Here is a 26,671-nt window from a genome sequence, read left to right on the forward strand (position 1 = left end):
TTATTACGATATATTTTTCATATAAGTTCTTCAATTCGAGGCAAAAAATTTAAAAATAAAGGATTCCCTTTAGTGCCCTGCGTTGGGCTGGCCCCCCATCCTGGGTTGTTCCCTGCCTCGTGTCCATTGCTTCCGGGATAGGCTCTGGACCCCCCGCGACCCAGTAGGATAAGCGGTTTGGAAAATGGATGGATGGATTCCCTTTAAACAGATTCAGAACATGAAAAACACAGAAAATCAATAAAGAAATCATGCAAAAATAAACTTTTTTTTGTCATATAGCGTAGCACTAGAAAACACCGACAGCATGGTTTATTGCCCAGTTTTTTTTCTGCTTGTTACAAAGGGGGGGGGATCTGAAATTGCAGGTAGAGATGCCTCCTGTTTCAAGGGGATCACCCCATTGTGAAAAGTAAAATGCTGGGTACCAATTTGAACCAAAATGGAACATGATTTGTCCCATAATATGCCACCCGACTTGGTAAATTTTATCATCAGGACCTGGGGGCTGAAAGAGAAAACCAGAGCTATTTGTGTCTTTGACAGGGATCTTCAACCTGTCGGTAAAGGAACAAATATTTCCTTGGCAAGACTCATCTGTGTCCGTGTCAAAATGTTTTGATCGAGGGGGAAAAAAGGTAGGCTAAGTATTTAAATACCATGTCCATGGTAAAGACGGCATTTTGATTAAAATGTCCGTCAGAATTCGTCAGGGTGCTGACCGCTGGTGACTAAGCGCTTCTCTATTGAGCGATATCTTCAGGCATTTGCAGTATTTACATTTATACAGTATTTCCATAAGTTTGCAATATTTATGCTTTTGATTGCGTAAGTTTTTGGCAGAGTTCACAATACACAGAACCAGATTGTTACGAGTCGAGCTTTAAATAGCCAAAGCAGGCCTACAGCCACACCACCAACGTCTTTTACCATGTTTATCCACAATACATCAGCAAAAGATGTTGTGGGCGTTGAGTTATTGCTTTCTTCACTGACACTTCTTTCATAACATAATCAAAACTGTAGCATGGGGCGTGCTCCACTAACCCTATTAACCTTGCTGCGTTGCCTGTACTGTACTGTATGTTGGGCACACTACAGTATATGACTGGTAGATGTGATTGGTTGTTATGTACTTTGAAGCAGAGTTCCTTATTTACAGTTTATCGAAGTTTCTCATCGTTTACATTTTTATACGAAGATAAGTTGTTATCATCTCTTATACCCAGACCTAACCCAGAGGAAACCCGCACAACAGAGTTGGGATTTGAACTTGAAACCTGGGAGGTAACAGCTCCACCACTGAGACACCTAATCTTACGGAATGGGGATCTTTTAGAAGGCCCATGTTACTTAAGGTCACATTCCTTTCCCTGTGTCTTAGTCTCTCACTTTGTAATGCTAAGAAAACTTTAAAAAAGTCAATGACCCAGATACTTTCTGGGAATAAGTCTAAAGTTTAAATAAAAATGTGCCATTTAATATGGGGTTCTGGAGTCTTCCACGGGTCCAGTGTGTTTTTTTATTATTATCCATTTTGAACCTGAATGAAACTATTGTGAAGAGAAAAGTAGGATGGTTGCTCTTTTAATATATAGACGACTTATACTTCAGTCTGACTTCAGTAGAGCAAAAGCTTACAGAATCATTGATCATATGCATTTACACATTGTGGTAAAGGTGCAGAAAACTGGTAACTAATGCTCAATGCCGCAACTTTCATCTGAATGCAAGATGATTTACTGAAATTCACATACCACGGTCATTCTGTTACGTACTGTCGACGAGCGGGGGAATTTTGGAGTGGGGAAGCAGGAAGTCAGGAATACGGGGTTTATTCCACAAAACAGCAAAGCAGGCATAGAACAGCAGACAACGTCGATGATCAGACTGGGGAAAAAGACTTGAACGCAGACTTAAATACACAGGACTAATGACACCCACCAGAAACAGCTGATCACAATTGGGATTGCACGTGGGGTGAATTAGGGGGGCGTGGCACACAAGAGGACCGGACAAGCAGGTCATGACATAGGTTTATTAATGTCTAATGCTTTTTTTTCTCCATTATTAAAGAGGAAAAATATGTGGCTGTATGTGGAAATCTGGTTTTACAAAACACAATATTTTCTGGATGAGGATGTAAAGTTGCACTTTACACGGCACTATTGAACATGGAATGACTAGTACAAGGTGTAAGAAGAAACTCCCCTTACTATAACACACACCATTACAATTTTAAAGGGTGATAATACATACTGCCACAAGCTTGATGCCTGGCCATGAAAAATAACTTTCTGGCAATAAGTAAGTAAGTAAGTAAGTAAATAAATAAATAAAATTTGCCTTCATCATCCATCCATTCATCCATCCATCCATCCACCAACCACTCTAGCACTTGACACCATATAAACATGGCTCCTCAGGCAGTAAACACCTCAACACACCATGTTTTAATTCATACAGACGTCATTACACTACGAAGCAGGTTATTTAAACAACTAACAATTTAACGTCATTTCATCAGCAAGAAGAAGAGAAAAAAAAAGCACCATTGATTCAATTTAACCGCAAGAAGTAAAACTAGAAGAGGTCAAAAACACCAAGCAGAGAAATGATGTGACAATTTCAAAGATACTGGATATGCTGTGGAGCTCTTACAAATCTATCCGAAAGATATGGAATGCCTACGGTAGGAAATATAAAACAGGTCATCCTTATTTGTGCGAAAACGGCAAGAAACAGGCCAACATGGCATCTATTAAGGAGTCATAGGCTGCCAAGGTTAAAACTGGAGACAACGATAACCGGGATACTTTAATCTGGACATAGTGGGTGAAAAAAACGTGTAAGCTCTTTACGTGGAGTATGCCAGAAGGCATGTGGGAGACTGAGATGCCAAGATGATTTCATGGTCTGACGAAACTAACATGGAACATTTGGCATCAGTGCTAAGCACTATGTTTGGCACCAGGCTAATAATGAGCATCATCGTGAGCAGGAACGCTACACAGGGAAGCACGCTGGCAGCATCACGTCACAGGGACCCTTCTCTGTCTCAGGCATTGAAAGCTCATGAAAAGAGGCAGCAAAATGGATGGTGCTGGGTACAGAGAGATCTTACAGGAACATATGCTGCAGTCTGCAAGAAGCCTGGGAGATCTAGGATTCATCTTCCAAAGCATACAGAAGAAGCTTTACTGAAGTGGGAAAAGAAAAATCTGTATCCTATAATGTTTAAATGAAACTGCAAATAAGATATATTTAGAACTGGATGGATGAGCCCAAAGGGGTGAATCATTGTTGGAGCCACTGTATACTGAAAACAAAGGTATGATTATAAGCAAAGTATATCAATTTCTATATAGATAGACAGAGAGACTGGCAGAGATCGATCTGTCCGTCCGTCCCTCCATCCGTCCATCCCTCCCTCCCTCCCTGCTGTGTTCAACTGCTAAAAGACAGACTATGCTAAATGAAGAGGGAACTCACCTCTCTGATCAGGTCCAAGTTTATGGCTGTCTTCTGTCTTGTACATTCTCTCCATGGTGTGGGTCACTTTGGTGCTGTAAATTTCCTCCCCCTTGTAGTCAGCAGCCTGGCTGCACAGCTGGTTGTGCAGCCGGTCGATGTGTTGGCCCAGATGCTCGTCCTCCTCACAGTCATAATCGTCCAGGATGGGCGTCTCCCGAATGGGCATGCTGATGACGGGATCAGGCGGCTGCAGGCGGCTGTTATGGTAGCCGTCACGGCCCTGTGGCCCCAGCAGTACAGACGGGATGTAGTGGATCTCGTGGGTCGCCTCGGTGCTCCCTCTCTTCTGGGGCACATGACGGCGTTTACACCAGTGCCGCCGTGCGTACAGGACCATGGCGAAGAGCAGGATCAGCAGCAGCAGGGCGATCAGGCTTCCCTAGTGAACAGCACAGACAGACTCATTATAATCTACTGGCCTAGAGCCAAATGCAAAAATACAGTGAAAATCAAGGGGTAATGGAAGGAGAGGGAAAGCACTGTGCATATTCAGTGCCAGTCATTTCATTATTAATACCTCTAATATGAGACCAAACCTCCTGAAAAAACCCAGTAATATAATAATGATATTTACATACATCATGGACACACATACAGTCATGCGCTGCTTAATGACAGGGAAACATTCTGAGGATTGCGTTGCTAGGCAATTTCGTGGTTGTGCAAACATCAGAGAATACCTTTATAAACCTAGATGGTATAGCCTACTACACACCTAGGCTACAGTAAATCTATACATATGCAGAAAGAGTACAAATAACGATAACGATAAAAAATACAGCAAATACATAAACTAGTAACGTAGTTGTTTATTATTACAGTAAGTACTGTATATACATGTGCACTATGATGTTTCAGCTATGATATCACTAGGCAACAGGAATTTTTTAGCTCCAATATACTGAAATGTTGTCGGACCACCATCATATACGCAGTCAGTTGTTGACTGTATTTTGATTTGATCAATTTTTAGACTCCCCTCCAATTCTACATTCTGAAATTGTTCATTCAAAAATTCGAGAGGGGAACGTGTTAACTTCCAAATGTTTTCACCACCCAGGAATAACTGACACTGAACACAATCTGTTACTGTACAACAACATGGCACATTTTCAAGTTGTACAGTATACTGTATGGTGTCATTATCAACATCAAACTATGACTGTCTGTAATCCTATTAATGATTAGGTTCATCTCAACTTTTGGATTTTTTTCCATTTGGGAAAGGGCTCTCAAGATATTAAATAAAGCATCATCATTATTATTATTATTATTATTATTCTTTGATGTTGATACTGTAATAGATCTTATTGTATAAATTGTCTGCAGCAAAGGTGAATCAACAATGCTCCTATAATTTTCTTCTCGTACAGCAGCAACATGATTTTACCCGTATGAAATGTGTCCCTGCTGAACTGAAAACAAAGAAGAAGGTGACAAGGAACAACCTAATTTAGAATTTGGTGATCAGTAATCATTGTTGACACACCACAGTACACAACAACGAAATGCGTCCTCTGCATTTAACCCATACAGTATGTTACTGCACATAGCAGGAGGTGGCTAATTCAGCACCCAGAGAGCAGTGTTTGGGGGCGGTATTTTACTCAGGGTCTGTCAGTGGTGAAGGGATTTGAACCAGCAATCTTTCAATTACAAGGGCGCTGCCCGAACCATTAGGCCACCACTGCCCACCATACTTTCCCTTACAGAAAATAAACATGGTGCTTCTTATGGACAATCAACATATAACTCTTTGACTACTGTTTATTAAAAGCTACTTGCAAAATGCAATTCGATTTTCAATAAATGACAAACAGGATGAACAACCCTGCATGATGTTCACTTCATGCTTTTCAGCATTTATATCACCTTGACTAATTTCGGGAGGAATATACAGTAGTACCCCTGCATCTGTGGATGATATATTACAAATCTATAATAGAGATAATAGAGAACCATACACAGTGTAATGTAATTTTTGAGTACATAGCTATGGTAAACTTGAATTGTAAAATTACGTATAGTATGACATTACCAACATTATATAATAAGTAATAAAGTACATTGTACATTATTTACATTACTGTACAGTACAGTACTGTACTCTCTCCCTTTCACTCAACTGAAAGCGATTTTGATGTTTCAGGCTAATTCTCAAGAGATGATAGAGCAATGAAAAAAATATCATGTATCAAGGGATGACAGAGCAATGAAAATCATGCTTTTTATATACTTTTATAACACAGCACTGCAACAAATGTGATCAGGGAGAATGCTAGAGGCACACTGGATGACAGTTCTACAAGGAAGCGTGGGTATGGAGATAAAGGGAGAAGAGTTATGTATGGGGACAAAGGGATAAATGTATGCAGTCAATAGTGGGTAATGGGACAAAGGGAGAAGAGTACGATCCCTCTGAAGGTGGAACATACCTCCAATCCTCATTCTTAAAATCTGGGACCACCCCCTCGTCTGCCAATCCAGAAGCACTGTCCCTGATCTCTATGCAGTGCTGAAGAGGCTTCTCAGCCAAGACATAACAATATGCGGAGCCTTCAAGAACTCAGGGAGAATCTCTTCCATTCCTGGAGCCCTACCACTGAGGAGTTTTTTAGGGGATTCAGGAGGTCCTCGAAGTACTACTTCCACCGTCCGACTATATCCCCAGGTCAACAGGACTCCATCCCTGCTTTAAACATAACTGGCAAACCCTGCCTTCCACTCCTACGTCACCTGACACTTTGCCAGAATTTCTTAGAGGTGACCGAAAGTCATTTTTCATGGCCTTTTGCTTCCGCAACTGCCAATGCTGCACTCCGCTTGGCCTGCCAATAACTGTCAGCTAGCTCCAGGGTCCCAAAAGCTAACGAAGCTCAGAAGGCCTTCTTCTTCAGACTGAGGACTCCTTTTACTGCTAGTGCCCACCGCTGGATTTGGGAGTTGCCACTGCAACAGGCATCAACAAACTTACGGTCACAGATCTTCATAGCCACCTTAACAATACAGACATGGCATATGGCCCCACTCAGGATCAATGTCTCCAGCCTCCCTTGGAATGCAAGAGAAGTTCTGTGGGAGTTGCAGTAGGAGTCGGAGATCTCCTGGACAGGGGCCTCTGCCAGATGCTCACAGAAAACCCTAACTATATGTTGAACCTACCAGATCAGTTTGGCATTTTCCCCTGCCATCTAATCAAACTCATCACCAGATACCAATCAGTTCAAAGCTCAGCTCCTCTCTTCACCCAGGTGACCAAAACATACAGTCACATATCTGATGATACAACTACAAAATCGATCATTGATCTACAGCCTAGGGTATCCTGGTGCCAGGTGCACTTATGAAAACCCTTATCCTTAAACCTGGTGCTTGTTATGGACAACATGTGGCTAGCATAAAAGTCCAATAACAAAACAATTCTCAGGTACAGATTGGTCAAGGCGTTCCATGCAATCAGACCCCTCTAGGTTTCATTGTCATTAATCTCTGAGTGTTAAAGTCCACCAGTAGAGCAATGGAGTCCCCAGAGGAGGAGACTTCTAGCACCACACCCAAAGTTTCCAAGAGTGGTGGTGCTCTGTGCATAAGTATAGACCACTATCCACCAACTTAAAGGGTGGTGGCCATCTCATTCACTGGGGCAAACTCCAATGTACTGGTGCCAAACTAGGGGGCTAATAAGCAGACCCACACCTGCTTTGTGCTTCCAACCAAGGCCAAATCCAGTCCAGCCCCTCTACAGGACTAATTCCAGAGCATATGTCCTTCATTGACGTGAACCCAACTATATCTAGATGGTATCTATCTACATTGGCTCAGGCTCCTTTCCTACTGACTGCTTCCCAATCCACAAAGCACCAGACCCCCATGGCCCTCTTGCAGGTGGTGGGCCCACCGGACGGCCTCATGTAACTCTTTCAGGCTTTTGCCCAGCTAGGCCCCTGGGGTAGAGACCCAACCACCAGATGCTCGCCTACAAGTTCCACCCCTTCCAGGAACTGGATGCATTTTATAAACCATTTAAAGTAATTTGTTATTCCAATGCGTATAATACAACGCATAAACAAAAAACTGTTTACTTGTTAAATTACATTTCAGGATGGCACTAGGTCCCACCCCATCCATTCTGTATACTCACTTGTCCTATGCAGGGTTGCTGGGGTCTGGAGCCGAACCTACTGTAGCAGTTATGGGTACAAGGCAGGGAAAAACCTAGGATGGCTCACAGACACAATTCATACTTATGGACGATTTTGGCAACTCCGGAGGAAAACATGTAAACTCCACACACGTAGAGACTCAAACCCTGGTCCCAAAGGTATAAGGCAACAATGGTAAACAATGCACCACTGCAGCACCATGGGAGAACAAAACTGGTATATTATTTCAGCTTCTCTCCCAGCAAATGCTAAATATCAAGAGAGCTGTTATATACTGTATACAGCATATGAGGTGCAACATACACAAAAGTGTCAATCCTTATATTTCCATTAGAATCTTATTTCTGGTCCAACCAGCACATGCTCCTCATTGCAAGACAAATATTGTGACTCTGTGGGGCTGGTCAGTGGATTAATTATGCAGGTTACCGGTATGCCTTGCACGGTGCCAATAGTGTGTGATATTCTGTTGTTAATGTGTACCTCCTGCATATTTTATTTTGTAAATAGTAAGTGTCATACGGTGCTTCAACCCACTGTAAAATGCATGTGCTTTATTAATGTGTCGCCTCGAGTGTGTGCGTTATGTAAATAGTTGTCTTGCTCTATCTACGCAACCCTTAACAGAGTGAGAGTGTTTGCCACTGGTCTGTGCAATAAAGGCAGGACTTCCAAAGGAAACTGTGAGACTCTTTCATTCAAACAGACATGACCCACAAGCTTGTTACAATATATATTTGCTGTTGAACTAAGGAATGCAGCTTTGATAAGTAACAGCTAAATAGTATGTAACAGACAGGCAGTGTCAAGAACAAGACCTTTTAATTCTACAATGAATACATCACTGTGCACTTTGTATACCCGGACATGGCAAGCTGTCCACCAAATGTTACAATGTGATAAGCTGTGACAGTGGGACCCCAGCCTTGTTCTCTGGGCTGCCTGCTTGAGATACGGCTCCAGGTCCAGCAGTGACCTCCTGACCAAGATAAGCGGCTGAGAGATAGACCTGAGTAGCATGCAAGTGGATTTTGAGCTTTAAAGATCAATTAGTCTTTTCATTCCTATTTTATGGCTGGTGAATTCCATGGCTAGAATCATTCAAATATGTCTTTGTACTTGGTCTCATGAAAACATTCACAGTCTGCATTTTTTTTTAACTATGCTGAAAATAACAGAAACGTCACAACCTTGTGCAGTGCAAGAAAAGAAACAGAAGGAAAGCTGCACTGGCTGTAGTAGAGGAGTAATGTGACACTGAAATACACCCAGAGTCTATTTCCTGTATGCAAAGTTAGGCTTTACTTAGCTAATTCAATTCCACATGACATAAATTTTACTTTCATTTGCTGCATTCCGTGATTAAATTAGGGTTGTGGGAGTGGGGGAGTGATACAGTAGGGAGGGATTTCAAAGAAGATAATGAGCAGCGGTGTAGCTGGTACATGTCTTAGCTTGCTGAATTACAGCTGGGAAATAGAGGCAAAAAGCACGCCAGGTACCACCCCAGCAACCCTGAGTGTCAGAGACCTCTATGTGATAAACTGGATGTTTAGTCAATGTGTCAGAGAGGCCACATGATGGCAAATTATCTCTTGCATCATGACAGTTTCCAAATCAAGCCTTGGAGATAACCTTGATGTGGTGTCTTCATGAGCTAGGTGATGCGTCACTGCAGACACTCTCTGTCAACAGGAGTGATTTATCGAATGCTCAGATTCATGCTAGATCTTGGGAAGAGATGGAACAAATGGACATACTCAAAACAACTACTTGAACAAATAAAAGAATATTTAACATAAGGCTTATAGCATTTTAATGATTAGTACCCTGCAGTGGACTATCATCCCATTCAGGGAGTCTCCAGCCTTCTGCCCTGTCCTGCCTGGGATTGGCTCCAGCAGCCCTGCAAGCCTGACAAGATTAGTGGTTAGAAGATGGATTTATTCATAGCAGTATAAGCCTGTGCACAAACACACATGCAGTATGTAAACTGTCTTAAGCGGAACTTATCCACTGAAAACAGAGAAATGGAAGCTCTCATTAGCTGGCTGTTAGTGAGTCTGCAACTGACCTTCTCGGTTTCATTCTGCGCTTAGGTTTCTGCACAGTCAGCCGAAGTGTGTGCAGCTGAGGCTGATTAGGCCGACGCTAAACGCCACTGACGTGACCGTGGGCACTGGCGCGGAGCTGATAACAGCACCGAGTGCCACCGTGACTCGCAGAGTGGCTGCCAAAACAGCCGGCCTGAGTCAGAGACGGGCCCAGCAGAAGTACTCATACTCAGGGGCTTTGCCAGAAATTCAGTATTAGCTTGAAAGGGTTTCACCACACGTCTGACATCCTGACAGTACCGCACTAGAGTAATCTCTTCTGAGAGTAAGGCACGCTTGGACGACTTCCTCTATGTCATTAAATAAGATGGATTTTCTTAATTTAGAAATATAAAACATCATAACAAAACACTGTATTTATATTTGTGTGTGTGTATACATACACACACACACACACACACACATATATATATATATATATATATATATATATTTATATAAACACATACACATGTGATACACATACAGTAGTGCAAAATTTTACAATAGAGGGCAAAATAAAGTTTAATAAAAATGGAAAGGCAAGTATCCTCTATAGGATACGCAGTTATGGATTGTAGATGGAAGCATGTTTTGTATACTCTTCTTGTATAATCGATGTACGATAAATATTTGACATAGAGGTCCTAGTTTTCCTTTGTGTAAATATAAAGCTTTAATGTTCTCCGTTTGGGCTCTGATTTACAGCCTGTCCCTATTCAATGGTGCGTGCCCCACTGGCATAAGAAGGAGTTAATTTCTGCTAGACGTCCTCTGCTGATTTTTATTGAGGGTATTGTGTGAAGTGCTAGCAAAGTGCTGCTGAAGTGCACATTTTATTCAGCGAATGACTCACAGCCTTATTTGACAGAGAAAGTAAGGCCCCTTAGCCCCATTTCAAGCGTAATGGGACACAGTCAGGTTTTAAGACCAGTAACTTTCTCAGCCACTTTCTACAGTTTGACTTGTTAAAACAGGTATATATGGCTGTATGATGCTGAGTGCCCTATTGATCCAGAAACGTAATGCAAGACTGAAACTATCATTTCTAAATAACACAATTAATGATGAATTGTTACAAATGTAGGGGCGGCATGGTGGTGCAGTGGTTAGCACTGTTGCCTCACACCTCTGGGACCCGGGTTCGAGTCTCCACCTGGGTCACATGTGTGCGGAGTTTGCATGTTCTCCCCATGTCGTCGTGGGGTTTCCTCCGGGTACTCTGGTTTCCCCCCACAGTCCAAAGACATGCTGAGGCTAATTGGAATTGGGAAATTGCCCACAGGAATGTATGTGAGAGTGAATGGTGTGTGAGTGTGCCCTGCGATGAGCTGGCCCCCCATCCTGGGTTGTTCCCTGCCTCGTGCCCATTGCTTCTGGGATAGGCTCCGGACCCCCCGCGACCCAATAGAATAAGCGGTTTGGAAAATGGATGGATGGATGTTACAAATGTATGGAAGAACAGTATAAATATTTTGAAGTAGGAGGCTATTCCCCGTATTTACACCCCTTGCAGAGCAGGTGAGTTATCAGAATATTTACCATAATCGGAAGTGATTTTGTTAGGAGTAAGAAAAGCCCTTTGTAGATTTGTGTAAAACTGGTGAGACGTCTGAGTCAGCTAAGGTAAAAGCACAGAAGTATATAATCAGAATGGATCTCATAACATCATGATGCTTGGTTAAATTACACTGCTGAATACCTAAAACCAAGAAGTTCAAACAAAAGCCATACTTTCTTGATCACAAACCCTGTCAATCACAAAACTGATACAGATACTTAAACGCATTACAAGTTCCCTTTCCACCTGTCAAATAGTTTGCTGTTAGGGTAAGGAACAGGAGCTCAAACTGAAATGAGATTTTTTTTTTCTTTTGTACCTAAATAGAACACATTTTTATGGTATTTATTATAAATCCAAAGTATGAAAAATTAAAATCACTTTGCAAATTGGTGTCCAGGATGTTGCTGGGCTTATGCTTTCATACCACAAGTCAAAATAACAATGTATGCCATCTTTTTCAGGCAAGGCAAAAGAATACAGCTGCAATTGTAGGAGAAACTCAGTCGTATTTTTGTAGATGAATCAATTCACTTGTATGTCTGCCGTGAATGCTACCGGTCAAAAACCTCATGCCCAGCTAAGACCAGAATCCCACCTTAGTCTTGTCAGTCTGAAGATATTTTCTTCCATTCTTGGATACACTCATAACATTTCTAACCTTTACCCTAGCTTCAGTTGCTGAACCACAGTTTGGGGACTTAGGATGACACGACAGGCTGTTGGAAAGTATGAAATATACTATTAAATCGAGCTGAACTGTGGTTTCCCATTATATGTGTGTTCGGAACTATCATAAAAACAGGTTTTGATGTCTGAAAAAGCCATAACCTTTCTAACCCAAACCCTAGCTATAGTTGCTTAGCCCTAATTTGGGAACTTGGTGACAGAAGGCTGTTGGAAAGTATGCGATATCCTATTAAACTGAGTTAACCTGTGGTTTCTGTTATATGGGGGTCCTGAACTATAATAAACACCTCTTTTGATGTCTACAAAGGCCATAACCGTTCAAAACCTAACCCTACCATCAGTTGGCTCACCCTAATTTTGGGACATTGGGTTACATAACAGGACATTTGAAAATATGACATATGGCAATATATCAAGCTAAACTGTGGTTTCTCCTTATAAGGGTGCTTATAAAAACGCCTCTTAGTGTCTGAAAATTTGGGGACGCAATGGTCTGCTGGAAAATGTGGAAATTATTAGTAAATTGTACTAAACTGTGGTTTCCTAACAGGCACTGTGCTGTCCTACAACCAACAGACACAGTACACTTCATTCAGGGCAATGGCCGGCTCATCTATCACACTGCTAATGTTCTGGGCCTGATCAAAACAGCCAAGACTTCAATATTTTCAATACAGCAGGGTGCATGCTGGGAGATGAACTTTCTTTTCAGCCATGCAGATGTTTTTGGTGGTGCTGGCAAGAAGAGACAGCAGACAGTCCACATCATTATGACATCTTGCAGTCTATTTTACATCCAGGCAAATGTTGCCACCTGACAGACCCTCCCTGAAGAGATCTAAGGCCAACACAAATACACAAACTTGCTTACATAGACTATAAAATCATGACACTCATATGCACACACACACAGGATCACAAACTCAAAAAAGTTAATTGATTGGCTGACAGAAAAACAAATGCCAACAGAACTAATACTGCCAATAGCACAAATACCTGTACTATATTACAGTAATACGTATTCATTTATTTCTCATTAGAGTACATGCAGTTACTTTAAATACACTCCAGTTTGCTTATTATGCTGCAAGATAACCATACATTTTAAACATGCCAGTACTAAAAAAAGATCAACAATGAAAGTCCCCTTTAAATTTATATGCAGTAAAATCCCGTCATAGTGGACTCGCTTATAACGGAATATCCTCTATAACGGATGAGGTCCGCTGGTCTCAGCCGTGCGCCTTTAAGAACATGCAGAAAAAGCATCAGATATACAGTAGCGGACTCGTATGTAACGGAATTTCGGTTATGACAGACAAACAATTTGGTCCCCAGGGTCGCTTTTGGCTGTAGTTTTGTTTGTCTATAACGGACTACATATGTATATATGTATGTGCGTGTGTGTCTATATATATATATATATATATATATATATATATATATATATATATATATATATATAAAACAGACACACACATATACTGTATATATGTGTGCTGCCCCCCCCCATCCTGGGTTGTTCCCTGCCTCGTGCCCAATGCTTCAGGGGAAAGGCTCTGGACCCCCCGCGACCCTATAGGATAAGCGGTTTGGAAAATGGATGGATGGATGGATGGATATATATGTATGTGTGTGTGTGTGTGTGTGTATGTGTCTATAGACACACACACATATACAGTATATACTGAATGCTGGCACATCTAGTCACCAGACACTGAGGATGCCTCATACAGTAGATACATTAGACAGCATTACCAGCACTTGACGGAGTTTTATAGGGGTCGCATTGTGGGTTTGCAGGAAACCAGGGGTCGTACCGTGCAACTGCCCGGCATGTGGGGCATGCAGATGTCACAATCACCTGATGTTGGAACCAATGGGCAACAAGACAATCCCCGTCCACACACATCACGTGTGTCTATGGACTGCCTGCATCATGTTGAGGTCCTCCTGTTGCCAGCCAGGTCCCCCGATCTTTCCCCAATCTAACACGTGTGTCAACTCAGACCCAGTGCCAATCTGGAGGCACATAACCTTCTAGTTTTGCTTTAACTTCACAAATGCTGAGCATACACTGGACAATCTTCAATTCCTGCAGTGCAGCTGCAGAACTGTAGGTCATTCAGGTGAATAGAAAAGGCATTTAACATTTACCTTTAAGCCACGGAAATGCAGGCATTTAAGATGAACTAGTAAAAAAATCACAAATGTCATAATAATGGCAGTGGAACTCAAACTGCAAGACAGTAACTTCATGACCTTCATTACCATGTTAGTTGCCAAGACATATGTTCTTTGACAAAATGTGGGACAAACAGAAGGACAAATGACAAAAGATTATAAATATGTAAAGGAAAGGCAAATAAGCTTCCAGTCACTAATGACATGTCAAGCAACACACGCAAATGCTTTCCTCAGAATGTGTCTTCTTAATGTAAGGCTTCCAGGATGTCAGAGAGCATTTCACTACGTTTCACGTCCTTTGAAGGACAGCGACAAGCAAACAGATGTGCCCTCTGCCGGCTCCCTGTCAGTTCCACATTCTTCAACATGTTGCTGCTTCCCATGCTGTCACTGCAGGAGCCAGTGACCAATATCACATTATTTCCAGCACACAAATCTGTGTGAGGCAGAGTCTGTTGTTGTAAACTGTCTATTGCCTTCAAGCATTTTTAGGATGTACGGAGCTACATACTGTTCACTAATTCATGATTGACTCTGAATACATACCACTCTGCATTTTAATGGATAATAGACAGCAGTAAAATATGATTTTATGTATGACCGTGTTGCCTTTATTTTCAAGTGATATGATTAGTGGTCATTGTTGACACATCTCAGTACACAATGGATTTAACCCATTCGTGACATGGCAGTGGGAAGCTATTCTTATTTAGTTCCTAGGGAGCAGTACCTTACTCAGAGTATCTCAGGAGCGCCTTGCTGATCAGGGATTCGAACCAGCAACCTTTCAATCACAATTCCCTAACCATTAAGCCATCACTGCCTTAGAAAAGCATAACATCCACTTACAGAGACTTCTTTGGTTGCTACAGATTAAATAGAAAAACATTAACATGACACACCCATGATTGAAATGTAGATATGGTGCCAGTGGTCACAATGGCAAACAACACCATGTAAAATAGGCACTTTGCAGTAATCAAGACCATCACAAACAGAGACCATGTGAGAATGGGGTCATACAGTGCAAAACCAAAATGGTGGTTTGGTGAAGAATAAAGAAACACGTAAAGGAAACAAGCCAAGAGCAGTCATAGGTCTCAGAGTTTGGATCATTGTGATCCAGGTCTCTCAGAGCAAACAGGGGCAACAAAACAATATTTACAAAACTGAATGTGGGACAGATCAAATGAATCAACACATCAAATCCCTGTGATCAGACTCTCCCTCCTGGAAGTACTGCGACTACAACCACCCCTGCACCCCGACCATTAATATAAAGAATGAAATGGTCAATTAAAAAACTGGAATTATTTTAATTTATTTTGAAATATATTTTGTCAATAAATTTTGTGATCACTGATCACAGGTGAACTTAAGGATGGAGCCAATGACAGGTGATCCACATTAACGTCTCTCTCTATCTGCATCACCATGCTTTATCATTCATTGTTTATTTGTTCGATTGTTGATCAGGTGACTAGCATTGTAGGAAGACCCCCTCAAAATGCCCCCGGTAACATTACAAGACAAACCCAACGACTGTCCTGACAACTCAGCGGTAGGCTTTCATATTGCAATACATTTTGTTACAATAACACATTTTCAGAAAATACCTTCGCCATGTCGAGAGGAAAAAGGAGGACATTTTTTTCTAGTGAAGATGTTGAATGTATATCTGTGGTTTCACCTCAGGAAATGTATAAAGATACACATTTCTAAGGGAGAGGGAAGCTGAGTGTTCAGTCGTCAGTGAACAGCTGCTGCACCACAGAAATAGAAGTAAGGAAAATGTGAGTGTGTCTGTTTGGAGACTGGCAACAGGTATCCCATAAGCATCAGAATGTGTCAGCCAGATATGATAATAAACAAGAAACACATTAAAAATAGCTGAAAAAGTCTACTTTACTGGCATAAGCATTACAAATTTATTTTGTATCTGCTGTTACTCACCCTGTCATAAACATGTGCTTTATTAAAAATTAAAAGCCCAAAAGACCAGTCACACCCTTATCCAAATGGAAATGTTTCAAACAGACTCCAAGGGGCCATCAATCTCCATGGTACCATTTCCAGTGTGAACTGCTGATTCATTGGAAAGGCTGCAAATATACTAGGAAGGGACACGTTGAAACTTCAGCTTGGGCCACTCAGAGGTATCGAGGCTAGGCTGGATTTACTTCTTCATATTTTCCCCCCAGGTGGATCCAACTCACTCTTCACAAGCTTATCTTCCTCTGTGGTGAGTAAGAGAAACATCCTTACAGGCAAACAAGCCCCAATGAGTGCAGATGTGCGAACATCACTCCTGGATATTAAACACTGGCCCTGAATTGCGAATTGTAGTTATTAATAAGGACCAGTGGGATTTGTCACAGATAGCAAGGATTGGGAATTAGACACTTGAGGCTTCATGGTTTGACCACCTTTTAATAAGATTCCACAACCACTCATTCCATACTACGTCACAGCTGGCCTGGAGCATACCCCAGGGAGCAAGGGCCACAGACCATTATAAGACACGACGAAGAGCACGTCGGCCATTCCAATCTACATGAAGGAAATGTCTGGAAAATGGGTAGAAACTGCAAGACCCAGGTGAGACACACAAACATGAGGATGTCATTTCCTGACCAGACCAGCAGAGGAAACAGCTTCAAATTTTCCCACCTCGATTCACCTGCTAACTAGCTGAGTACCTAATTAATAGCCGAGTACCTAATTAGTGCTTGCACCTGTGTCTAGATGGGTTTTCTACTTAGCCAGCAATTAGCTAAGATTTCTTGCACAAATTTGAACACTCCAACCAAACTCAGAGCCCTCTGAACTGAACCAAACTTGGCAGGTGGGCCTCAAGTCCACGCTGCAGTTTGCTTAACCTGTGCATTGTGAAAACAAAGCTCTCCAGGTTCGCCTTTTGTATTTGTATTTCCAACTTCAATATGACGCAACTTCCAAGTGCCACGAGTTTGAGGTAAACGGCTGCTGTAGTCCGATGTGATTTGCATTTTGGGACGTTGCAGAGCACGCGGACCAGTAGCAGCAGCTAGGCGGAGAAGGAGAAGTGAACCAAGGTCTAGCAGTGAGGCATGTTGCCTTCTTGAAATCTGGGCAGATGACTACATCTGTTAGCTTCTAAAAACAACTTATTAAAAGTTTTCTAAATATTCAGTCGAAGGCTGAAGTAGAGAGGATTTGCCCGATCAACTGAACAGTGCCATGTGAAAGTAAAAAAAAACACTGAGGCAACAATACATAACAGTGAGGGATGTTCAGCTGCAAAGACTTATTGCACAACTGCATAGCCCCGGACACAGGACTTTCTTCCTGTATTTACTGCATAGCCCCGGACACAGGACTTTCTTCCTGTATTTACTGCAAAGCCCCGGACAAAGGACTTTCTTCCTGTATTTACTGCATAGCCCCGGACAAAGGACTTTCTTCCTGTATTTACTGCATATCCCCAGACACAGGACTTTCTTCCTGTATTTACTGCATAGCCCCGGACAAAGGACTTTCTTCCTGTATTTACTGCATAGCCCCGGACACAGGACTTTCTTTCTGTATTTACTGCATAGCCCCCGACTCAGAACTTTCTTCCTGTATTTACTGCATAGCCCTGGACACAGGACTTTCTTCCTGTATTTACTGCATAGCCCCGGACACAGGACTTTCTTCCTGTATTTACTGCATAGCCCCAGACACAGGACTTTCTTCCTGTATTTACTGCATAGCCCCGGACACAGGACTTTCTTCCTGTATTTACTGCATAACCCCGGACACAGGACTTTCTTCCTGTATTTACTACATAGCCCCAGACACAGGACTTTCTTCCTGTACCTAGTATTTTGCTCTCACCACTAACACATTTCACCAACAGGCAGAATAAATGTTGTCACGTAGTTTGTAGTAGCACATCATTGCTTCACTTGGATTTTCATTGTGTGAAAGCAAACCAAACTAAAGTGAAAACTCATCAACTGACCAGAGAAACTGAACTATAGGCATGCAAAAACCCTAAGAGGACTGAGTTCGGTTCAATAAAAAAAAACTATATGTGAAAACACCATTAAACGCACAAGGCTCTCAACATGTTGGTCAGTCATGTGGTCTGACTAAGTATTTGGAGTTCCAGAATTGTGTCTGGAGACATTGGCATTTTAATGATTTTGGTATCTTTTTAGAATCTTGTTTTGGGATACAAATTTGCTGTGTGGAACTTTGATGAAACTATAATAAAGAAGTTTGGCTTTTACCTCTTTCTCCTTAAATCTTTCAGAAAGTGGGGTACCACTCTGCAACTGGGTATATGATTACGCTGGGGAAAAAAAAAGATCTTCCAAGAAGATTTGTGACATGGGGAGGGCATGACAGCATCACATATATCAGAAACGAAATCAAACCTAAAATCCTAGATGTACAAGGCCATCGAGCTACCCACTGAGTTACAGTAGCATGTCAGCTGTAAGTTTTATCCATTCATCAATCCATCCGTCCGTCCATTTTCCATAACCGTTTGTTTTATTCAGTGTTGTGGGGGATCCAAAGACTACAGATGTAAGGCAGAGAACAACCCAGAATGGGGCATCAACCCATCTCAGTAAATTTCTTTAAGTAATAATGTAAATTATTTTACACTGGCATTATACTGTACTGGTATCTTTTAATCACAAGGCCAAAAAGCTCCAGCAAATTCTCCTCCAAGGACCACAGTACATGAAGTCTATATTGCGCTGTTTGTTTCTTGTCATTTTTATGTCTGTGCCTGTTGACTGTTTCAACCTGATTATTTTATTTTCACTGTTTTTAGGTCATATACCCATTTGTAATCAAAAGGCATACAGCAGAATGGCAAAGCAAGCTGCTTTCTAATTCTAATGATAAGCTTATCATAAAATACTTTGTGTAATTAACTGTGGGTAAACAAGTAAAACTACTGCCTAAAACTAGACTTTACATGGCTTTGTTACGCATGCTGCCATGAATTATATACATTCTGTTACATTTTTTTCCATTAAAAGGAAAGTTTTTTTTATTCTGGGATGCCTAGCATAATTCACAAAAATCTTCAATGATAATCTATAATGCTGTCCATTGGTCCATGTACAACAATGAAATCTGTTTTAAAATATTTATAATTATAATGTGTAATAACACAAGTGACTGGAAATAACTGTATAATTAGTCTTTCAATATCCACATCTAACATCACACCTTAATCTCTCTTTACATCAATACAAAATGTAATACATAAAATACCTCGACTAATTAACCACTACTACTAATTATTATTATTATTATTATCATCATCATTATCATTATTGTTAATTGGGGTGGCATGGTAGTGCAGTGGTTCTACCACACCTCTGGGACCCGGGTTCGAGTCTCCGCCTGGGTCACATGTGTGTGGAGTTTGCATGTTCTCCCCATGTCGTCGTGGGGTTTCCTCCGGGTTCTCCAGTTTCCCCACACAGCCCAAAAACATGCTGAGACTAATTGGAGTTGCTAAATTGCCCACAGGTGTGCATGTGTGAGTGACTGGTGTGTGAGTGTGCCTTGCGATGGGCTGGCCCCCCATCCTGGGTTGTTCCCTGCCTCATGCCCATTGCTTCCGGGATAGGCTCCGGACCTCCCGCGACCCAATAGGATAAGCGGATTGGAAAATGGATGGATGGATTATTGTTAATTATTATTATTTAGTGTGGTTTTTGTCACTATTTAATTGTTTTCAGTTCAATTTTAATATAAGTGAAAACATTTTGCTACAGTATAAGCAAAAATTGATCAGAGCATCACTGAGTTCTCAGCTGTCAACAATTTCTCAAATACATAAATTATTATTATTATCATAATTAATAATATTAATCATTAATCATCATAATAATAATGATAATAATAATAGAAAAAATTAAATAGAATTTTATTCTAAATAATAGAATAAAAATTAAATTAAAATTAAATTAAAATTAAATTAAATAATGTCAACCTTTACTGGTGCCCCGTCATGTACAGCAAATGCCAGGCCTTAGCAAGTGCTTCACAGGTCTGGTGGCCTGCCAGGCTAGAGCTGTGCCTCCCTGCCAAGGATTTCACTGCTCAGTTTACCACCAACACAGCTAGGGGAAATTAATGAGGCGCAGCTATATGAATTTGTGCTCATGGTCTTATAATAATTGCAAAAGATTTTTTTTCTACACATTCAAGTTCATTGCAATGTGTTTGCACCTTTTCCTTTACCTCATTTACAGTGCTCACAGGAAAGAACACTGGCTTAATTCTGTAAAAAAAAAAAAATCTATTTGCTTCATAACAAAAACCCATTGGCAAGCAATCTGCACGTATCTTGTGCACAGAAATTTCCTTTTCATTAAGTGTCATGTTTTTGACTGACTCATTTTGTTCTGTTCTTGCCATTTTGCTATTAATTGCAATTGTAGTCACTGCCCAACCGGATACTAAAAACAAGTTACTGCAAAGGTGTTACTAATTAAAAACACCCAACAGCTCTTTTAGAACTTTAATTTGAGTTTTATTACTACTTGAAATTATTTTTTTTACTTATAAGTGCAGGTCGTTTCTAATGTGATCTATAATTTTTGTGAACAAATGAATTAAGTAATGATTTTCGTTATAAAACCAACACATTTGGAATATTTTAATGAATTAAGCAAACATCCCAAGACTTTCTGTGAGCACTGCATGCTGCTGCTGAGGTCAGAATAATTATTAGTGGTTTCATGTACACACTGACACTTCATGAGTTTTATATACAAGTTTTCTGTTTCGACGAGAACTGCAGAAATACTGTACTCTTGATCGAAACATTAAACTAATTAGTGTTCCTCATTGTTTAATTTCCAAGTTATAAAAGCTAAAATTTTACAACCAAACCTGTTTAAAGCAGATTTCACCCCTACCCCTGTTCCACTTTTCTAAGGATGATCAATGTTTCCATGTGCAGCTCTGTCACATTTTAATCTGCGCAGGAGTTACAATCTGATCACTTTCTCTCATCTGCAGTAGGAAGTTGTAAATTATAGTGCGGTAACAGGGAGAAAATGAGCTGGAGAGCAATACTTCTGAGAAGATTAAAATACGACAAAGAATGAAACATTACCCATTAATCTGCAATGAAAAATGAGGCCATGGCGACGTGTAAGATATGAGCAAGTGTCACCTGAAACTCAAAAGATGATGTTCTTCCATTGAAGAAAAAAATGCGCACATATCCCCCTCTCTCTCATATAGATCAGCTGAAATATACAGCACACAGATAAAAATTTCTGTATTCTGTTTTATCACAATGCATGTCACTATTTGGATAAAAGAGAATACATTGTTCAATAATTTATGTTATAACAATGTTATAAGGCCTGCAGATTCAGATGTGAATTTACTGAGAACCGACTGTCTTAATATCAGTGTGAGTACAGTACCTGGGTAGGAAATACCTGTGACCTCTGCGATGACTTAAATAGTAAGGAGGCTTCTCAGGCTCTCAAGGACCAATCTACAGACAGCAAAACACTGATTCCTTTTGAATGTGAATTATTAAATAGGCAGCTGAACTATTAAATGTTTGCCCATGACATGATCCAAACTGTACATCCTTGCCTAATGCTAAGTAAGAAAGTAAGGGTTTGAATCCTTTAGGGAATCTGTGGAAAGGTGTGAGAATAGCTGTTCATAAATGATCCTCAAGAAACTCCATACAGTGTGAGCAAATTTATCAAGACAAAATGAAAAAGAGCTGCAACACTGCTTAACAAAAGGGACTTGCAGTTATAATTGCTCCCAAAAGAGCTTTGGGCATACAGTATAGGGTGTGAATTCCTGGTGTGCTGGAAAACGTGTTCATATACATACCTACAGGAGTACTGCCATGGCTACTTGAACACCCTGCTCTCTCGTTTTGGGGGGCGGCACTTTTTGAATAATTGTAAGCTGCACAACGATATGGTCACTAAATGGGTGCTGTAGCAATCAGCAGCTTCCCTACCCAATGATGACAGCTCTCTCACTTCCTGACATTCTCTAATTGGAGATTTTTCTAAATTAAACACACTGAAAGGGTCAGGCATAGCAATATATTTTTTTCCCAACATTACATTTATGTAATTATAAAACATTAAACAAACTGTTACAATTGTGCTGGCTGCATCCTCTCTGGCATTAGATTGACTAATGTCCTCTTTTGTTCTCTTTTTCTTTCATTTTATGTTTCCAGTAGAAGCTGCACAAATGACCCAAGCACTATTGGAGACTTTCATACTGTCAACCTCTGACATCTCCAGAAATATCTCTCATCAGCAAATGCATTTTGTTTTTGGGGTTCTCTGACATGTGCTTTCAACAAGGAGTTGTAACCTACTGTAGGCAACAGAACAAAGACTATGAGCATTGATGTAAAGATTAGTCAGAACAAAAATGGATTTAAAAGAGTACAACAGGAAATAGGGTAGCTGTAATAAATTGCAAAAATACACTATCTGGCCAAGTACACACTTATTTCATTGGACCACCTTTAGCTCTGATTGCGACGTGCATTTGCCATGGTATTGTTTATGCAATGTTACAACATGCATTGCCGTCCAAAGTTGCAGTAGTTTTTGGCCAAGATGTAGTGATAATGAGAGAAGCTGTATAAAGTCTTCTCCAGTACATCTCAAGGATTCTTGCTGGGGTTAAAGTCTGGACTCTCTGGGGGCCAATCCATGTGTGAAAATGATGTTCCACGCTCCCTGAACCACTCTTTCACAGTTTCATCATCTTGCCATCAGGGAAGAAAAAGTTCAGTGATAGAAGAACCTGGTCATTCAGTAAATTCAGGAAGTCAGTTGACCTCATTCTTTGGGCACATAAAGTTGCTGAACCTAGACCAGATCAACTAAAGCAAACCCAGATCATAACGCTGCCACCACAAGCTTATACAGTACGGTACCCTGATGCACCCATCAATCTGGAACAGGGTAAATATGGACTCATCGCACCACATGACCTTTTCCCATTGCTGCAGGGTCCAATGTTTATGCTCCCTTGTGAACGGAAGCCTTTCTTATTGATTATCCTCATTGATAAGTGGTTTTCTTAAGGCTACACAGCTGTTTAGTCCCAATACCTTGAGTTCTCTTAGCATTGTTGGAAATGCTTATTTTCACTGTTAAACATAGCTGTGAGTTTTACAGATTTTTCATGATTTCACATTTTCACCAACAGTTGATCTCTGATCACAGTAATTCAAGACTTTGTTTTCAGCCACATTTCTTCCTCGAAAATGGTGGTTCACCGCAAACCTTCCAGGTTTTAACCTCGTCCCCAGAGGATTAATAAGGCGTAGAAAGGTTCTTAAACCAGTTTTAGTAGTTTCAGCAATTTGTATTCAGCTAGATGTATATTTCTTTGCTTGATGTAGGCCAATAATTGTATCCTTCTGATTCAGCATAACATCTTTTCCACAGCCATAGGATATGCCTTCCAACATGGGTGTTTAAGAAAAAAGAAGCTACTCACTACATCAGTTAGGTTAAATTACTTGATACCAGCTGAAACCTATTAATGCAGTACTTATCCAATGGGAGGCTTTTGTCTATCTGTTTAGTTATATCCAAATGGTGACCTTTTTTTGGTCAGGCAGTGTACATATTTATTGAAAAAACAAATAAATAAAATGATGTCCAGAGAATCTTCTTATTTAGTACTTGTTTGATAATTGCTATTCATCTACGGGACTAAAATGGGAAGTAGTTCCCAAAATGTATTATCAAGCATACATGTAACACAAACTCAGAATTTGACCATTGCTTCAGGAAATTATAAAAAAAGACACGAAAATACTCCCATTTCAATTAATACTGAAACTATTTCACTATGGTTGAAAGTGTTGTTCACAAACAGAGAAAAAAAAAAGATCCTGACAGTAATTTGCCCTTGACATTAATGCGACTAATAGGGGATTAGAGATAGTCTTCTCAAATTTAAACTAACAACATATGGCATTTGGTCCACTGAATAGAACACGGACAATTACATTTCTGTGAAGCTTGAGTTCTTCGTCTTTAGAAAGAAGTTAAGCAAAAGTTATGCATTCCCCTTAAAACACTAGCAGGAGAAAGGAGCTTTGAGGCCTGACAAAAAGGAAGAGCTGATCACTAGGAGTAATGAATTGTAGTGACAATTTGATAAGATGGTGGATAAGGACGTCGTGCCGTATTTGTCAACCTATCCATCAGGCAGATGTAAAATTGTTGTCCGCCCTTTATTAATTCTGACTCAAGACAAGCATACCAGCATGGTGACGGAAGTGATGGGCCAACACTGGTTCCATTTATTTGGTGCATTAGTTGAGACTGAGATCAGGGCAGAACATCTAAGAGTCATCTAGCTACTCAAAAAGGACAACAGCATGGGTGAATGTATGATTTTAGCATTGATAGGGGCCAAATTAGGCCTAAAGACACACAATCTTTCCACAATATTGGCAGGGATATGCCTTTACTGTCCATACCCAAATCTACACAACATCCTTGCACAACATCAACGACAGACTGCATGACAACACAGTGCATACTCCATTGTACCTTATCAATACATACGAATAGATGTTGGCCACAATATAGATGTATTTTATATCTTGAGGACCATCTCCCTCTTGGATGAGTCCATACCTTTTGATGTTATACCCAAAGTCTCAGCACATCCCAGAAAATCCCTGTGAATCCTTCAGAATACAACAAAATATGATGTACAGTATGTCAATGACTGGAAACCAAGACAGCAAAACGGTACCAGAAGTACTGCAGAATCAGGGGCCACAGCTTGGGAGAAGCCAGCTAATTTACATACAGAATCATCAAATATGGAGTAGGGATACTGTACCTGGGATCCATGTGTTTTTTGTAGCGGGCAACAATAACAAGAATATTAAAGCTATCCTTAATTCTATACTGACCATTATAATAGATTATGGAGGTATCTATAAGGCATTATAGATGACAGATTTAAGTGTTTCTCAAAGCTTTTCTTTTTATAATTTGCAATATTATTTAATGCTGAAGAAATTCCAACACAAATTGAATATACTGTCACTGGTACTATCATAATCTGTTATTTTAAAGTCTGCTTTTGACAGCAACATATTAAGACTGAAAGGTTATTTCTATGAAGGCAAGCAATTAATGTCACTCAATACAAGTTGACACATCTATGAATTAATGTTAAATTTAAAGAAAGGCTGGAGAAGTTACATAGCAAAATCATCAATTACTTAAAATGTTTTCAATTTATAATTGAACTGAAAGTCTTTTCAGTGTTTTTTTTTAAGTTTTAAAAAACATAATGCCACAAACTCCACCATAGAAATATTCAGAAACATGAAAGAAAAATAGAATAAAATCTAATTATTTTCAAAAGCACCTATGTATTTAAGCTTGTGCTAATATTGCTTTTAACTGTATTGCAATGTGAAAGTCAACATCCACAATGGTTTGTTTGTGTACACACTAGATGACAACTACTAATTTGAATCCATAAATCTTCCATAATGAATCATCCAGCAAGACAGAAGATTCCTTTCATGGGATAACAGAGAATGGGGGGGGGGGGCACTGGCAACATGGAGTGAACATGTGAACTCCACACACAGCCCTGGAGGCCTGAGTCTACAGTGCTAACCACTCCTCTATGAATTAATAACACAAAATCATTACAATTCAAGCAGAAAATTAAAAGGCAAACAAGTTCTTGCAACACTTGACTTTTTTGGACAACAAATAGAACATATTAATTATAAAAAGATAAAGTTGTACTGTAGCATTAAAAACGGTCACCAAAGTCTTTCCCTGTAATTTTATTATATCATATATCGCTTCTTCCATGAAGTTACACACCCAAATATAAGTCTCCATATTCCAGTATAGTTCATTAGAAACAGATTAATAAAAGTTTGACGTCTTTTTTCCGTTTTCCTTAATTCAGATGTCATTCTTTGATCTGTTTTGTACAGGATTGTAATATAACTGTAATATAAGCATTAAATGCTCCTTTGTCATGACAGGAAACATATGGATCCATGGATTCATGGTATATACAGTATCTAAATGCAGTCAGACTCATGTATGGTTGCTATTAACCTATAGCAAAGATTAGAGATGACATTTTTATCCAAATTGATCAAATTAGAGACCGGCAAAAGTAAGTGTACTTGTGATTGTATTGTGTTTCAGTCACCTTGGCCAACATGCATTGCATTTTTTCTTTTCCTGTGAAAATGACACCTCCATTTCCGAGTCCAGTATGGTCACTTTACTGTCACCTTCCCCCATGTGATATTTAATTTCCAGAATCCATAAGCAAGGTTACCTGAAGAAGACTTCCTGTGAATCCAACAATTTATTATGGAGAATTAAAAGTCTAATACAGGATATGAGAGAAATGCCGCTAATGCG

The 26,671-nt window shown here is 40.2% G+C and overlaps 2 protein-coding genes across 3 annotated transcripts in view; one reads left to right on the forward strand and one right to left on the reverse strand.

Moving 5' to 3' along the window:
* LOC125716036 (astrotactin-2-like) overlaps window positions 1–26,671 on the reverse strand; it is a 228,358-nt gene that overhangs the window by 149,020 nt on the left and 52,667 nt on the right. For both annotated transcript variants that reach the window (XM_048988276.1, XM_048988269.1), the window contains exon 3: window positions 3,493–3,913. In XM_048988276.1, coding sequence (XP_048844233.1) covers window positions 3,493–3,913 — 421 coding nt within the window. The remainder of the gene's footprint in view (window positions 1–3,492; window positions 3,914–26,671) is intronic.
* LOC125716164 (basic proline-rich protein-like) overlaps window positions 1–26,671 on the forward strand; it is a 386,857-nt gene that overhangs the window by 86,190 nt on the left and 273,996 nt on the right. The window lies entirely within an intron of this gene.

Source organism: Brienomyrus brachyistius, chromosome 2, assembly GCF_023856365.1.
Source record: "Brienomyrus brachyistius isolate T26 chromosome 2, BBRACH_0.4, whole genome shotgun sequence".
Taxonomy (NCBI): domain Eukaryota; kingdom Metazoa; phylum Chordata; class Actinopteri; order Osteoglossiformes; family Mormyridae; genus Brienomyrus; species Brienomyrus brachyistius.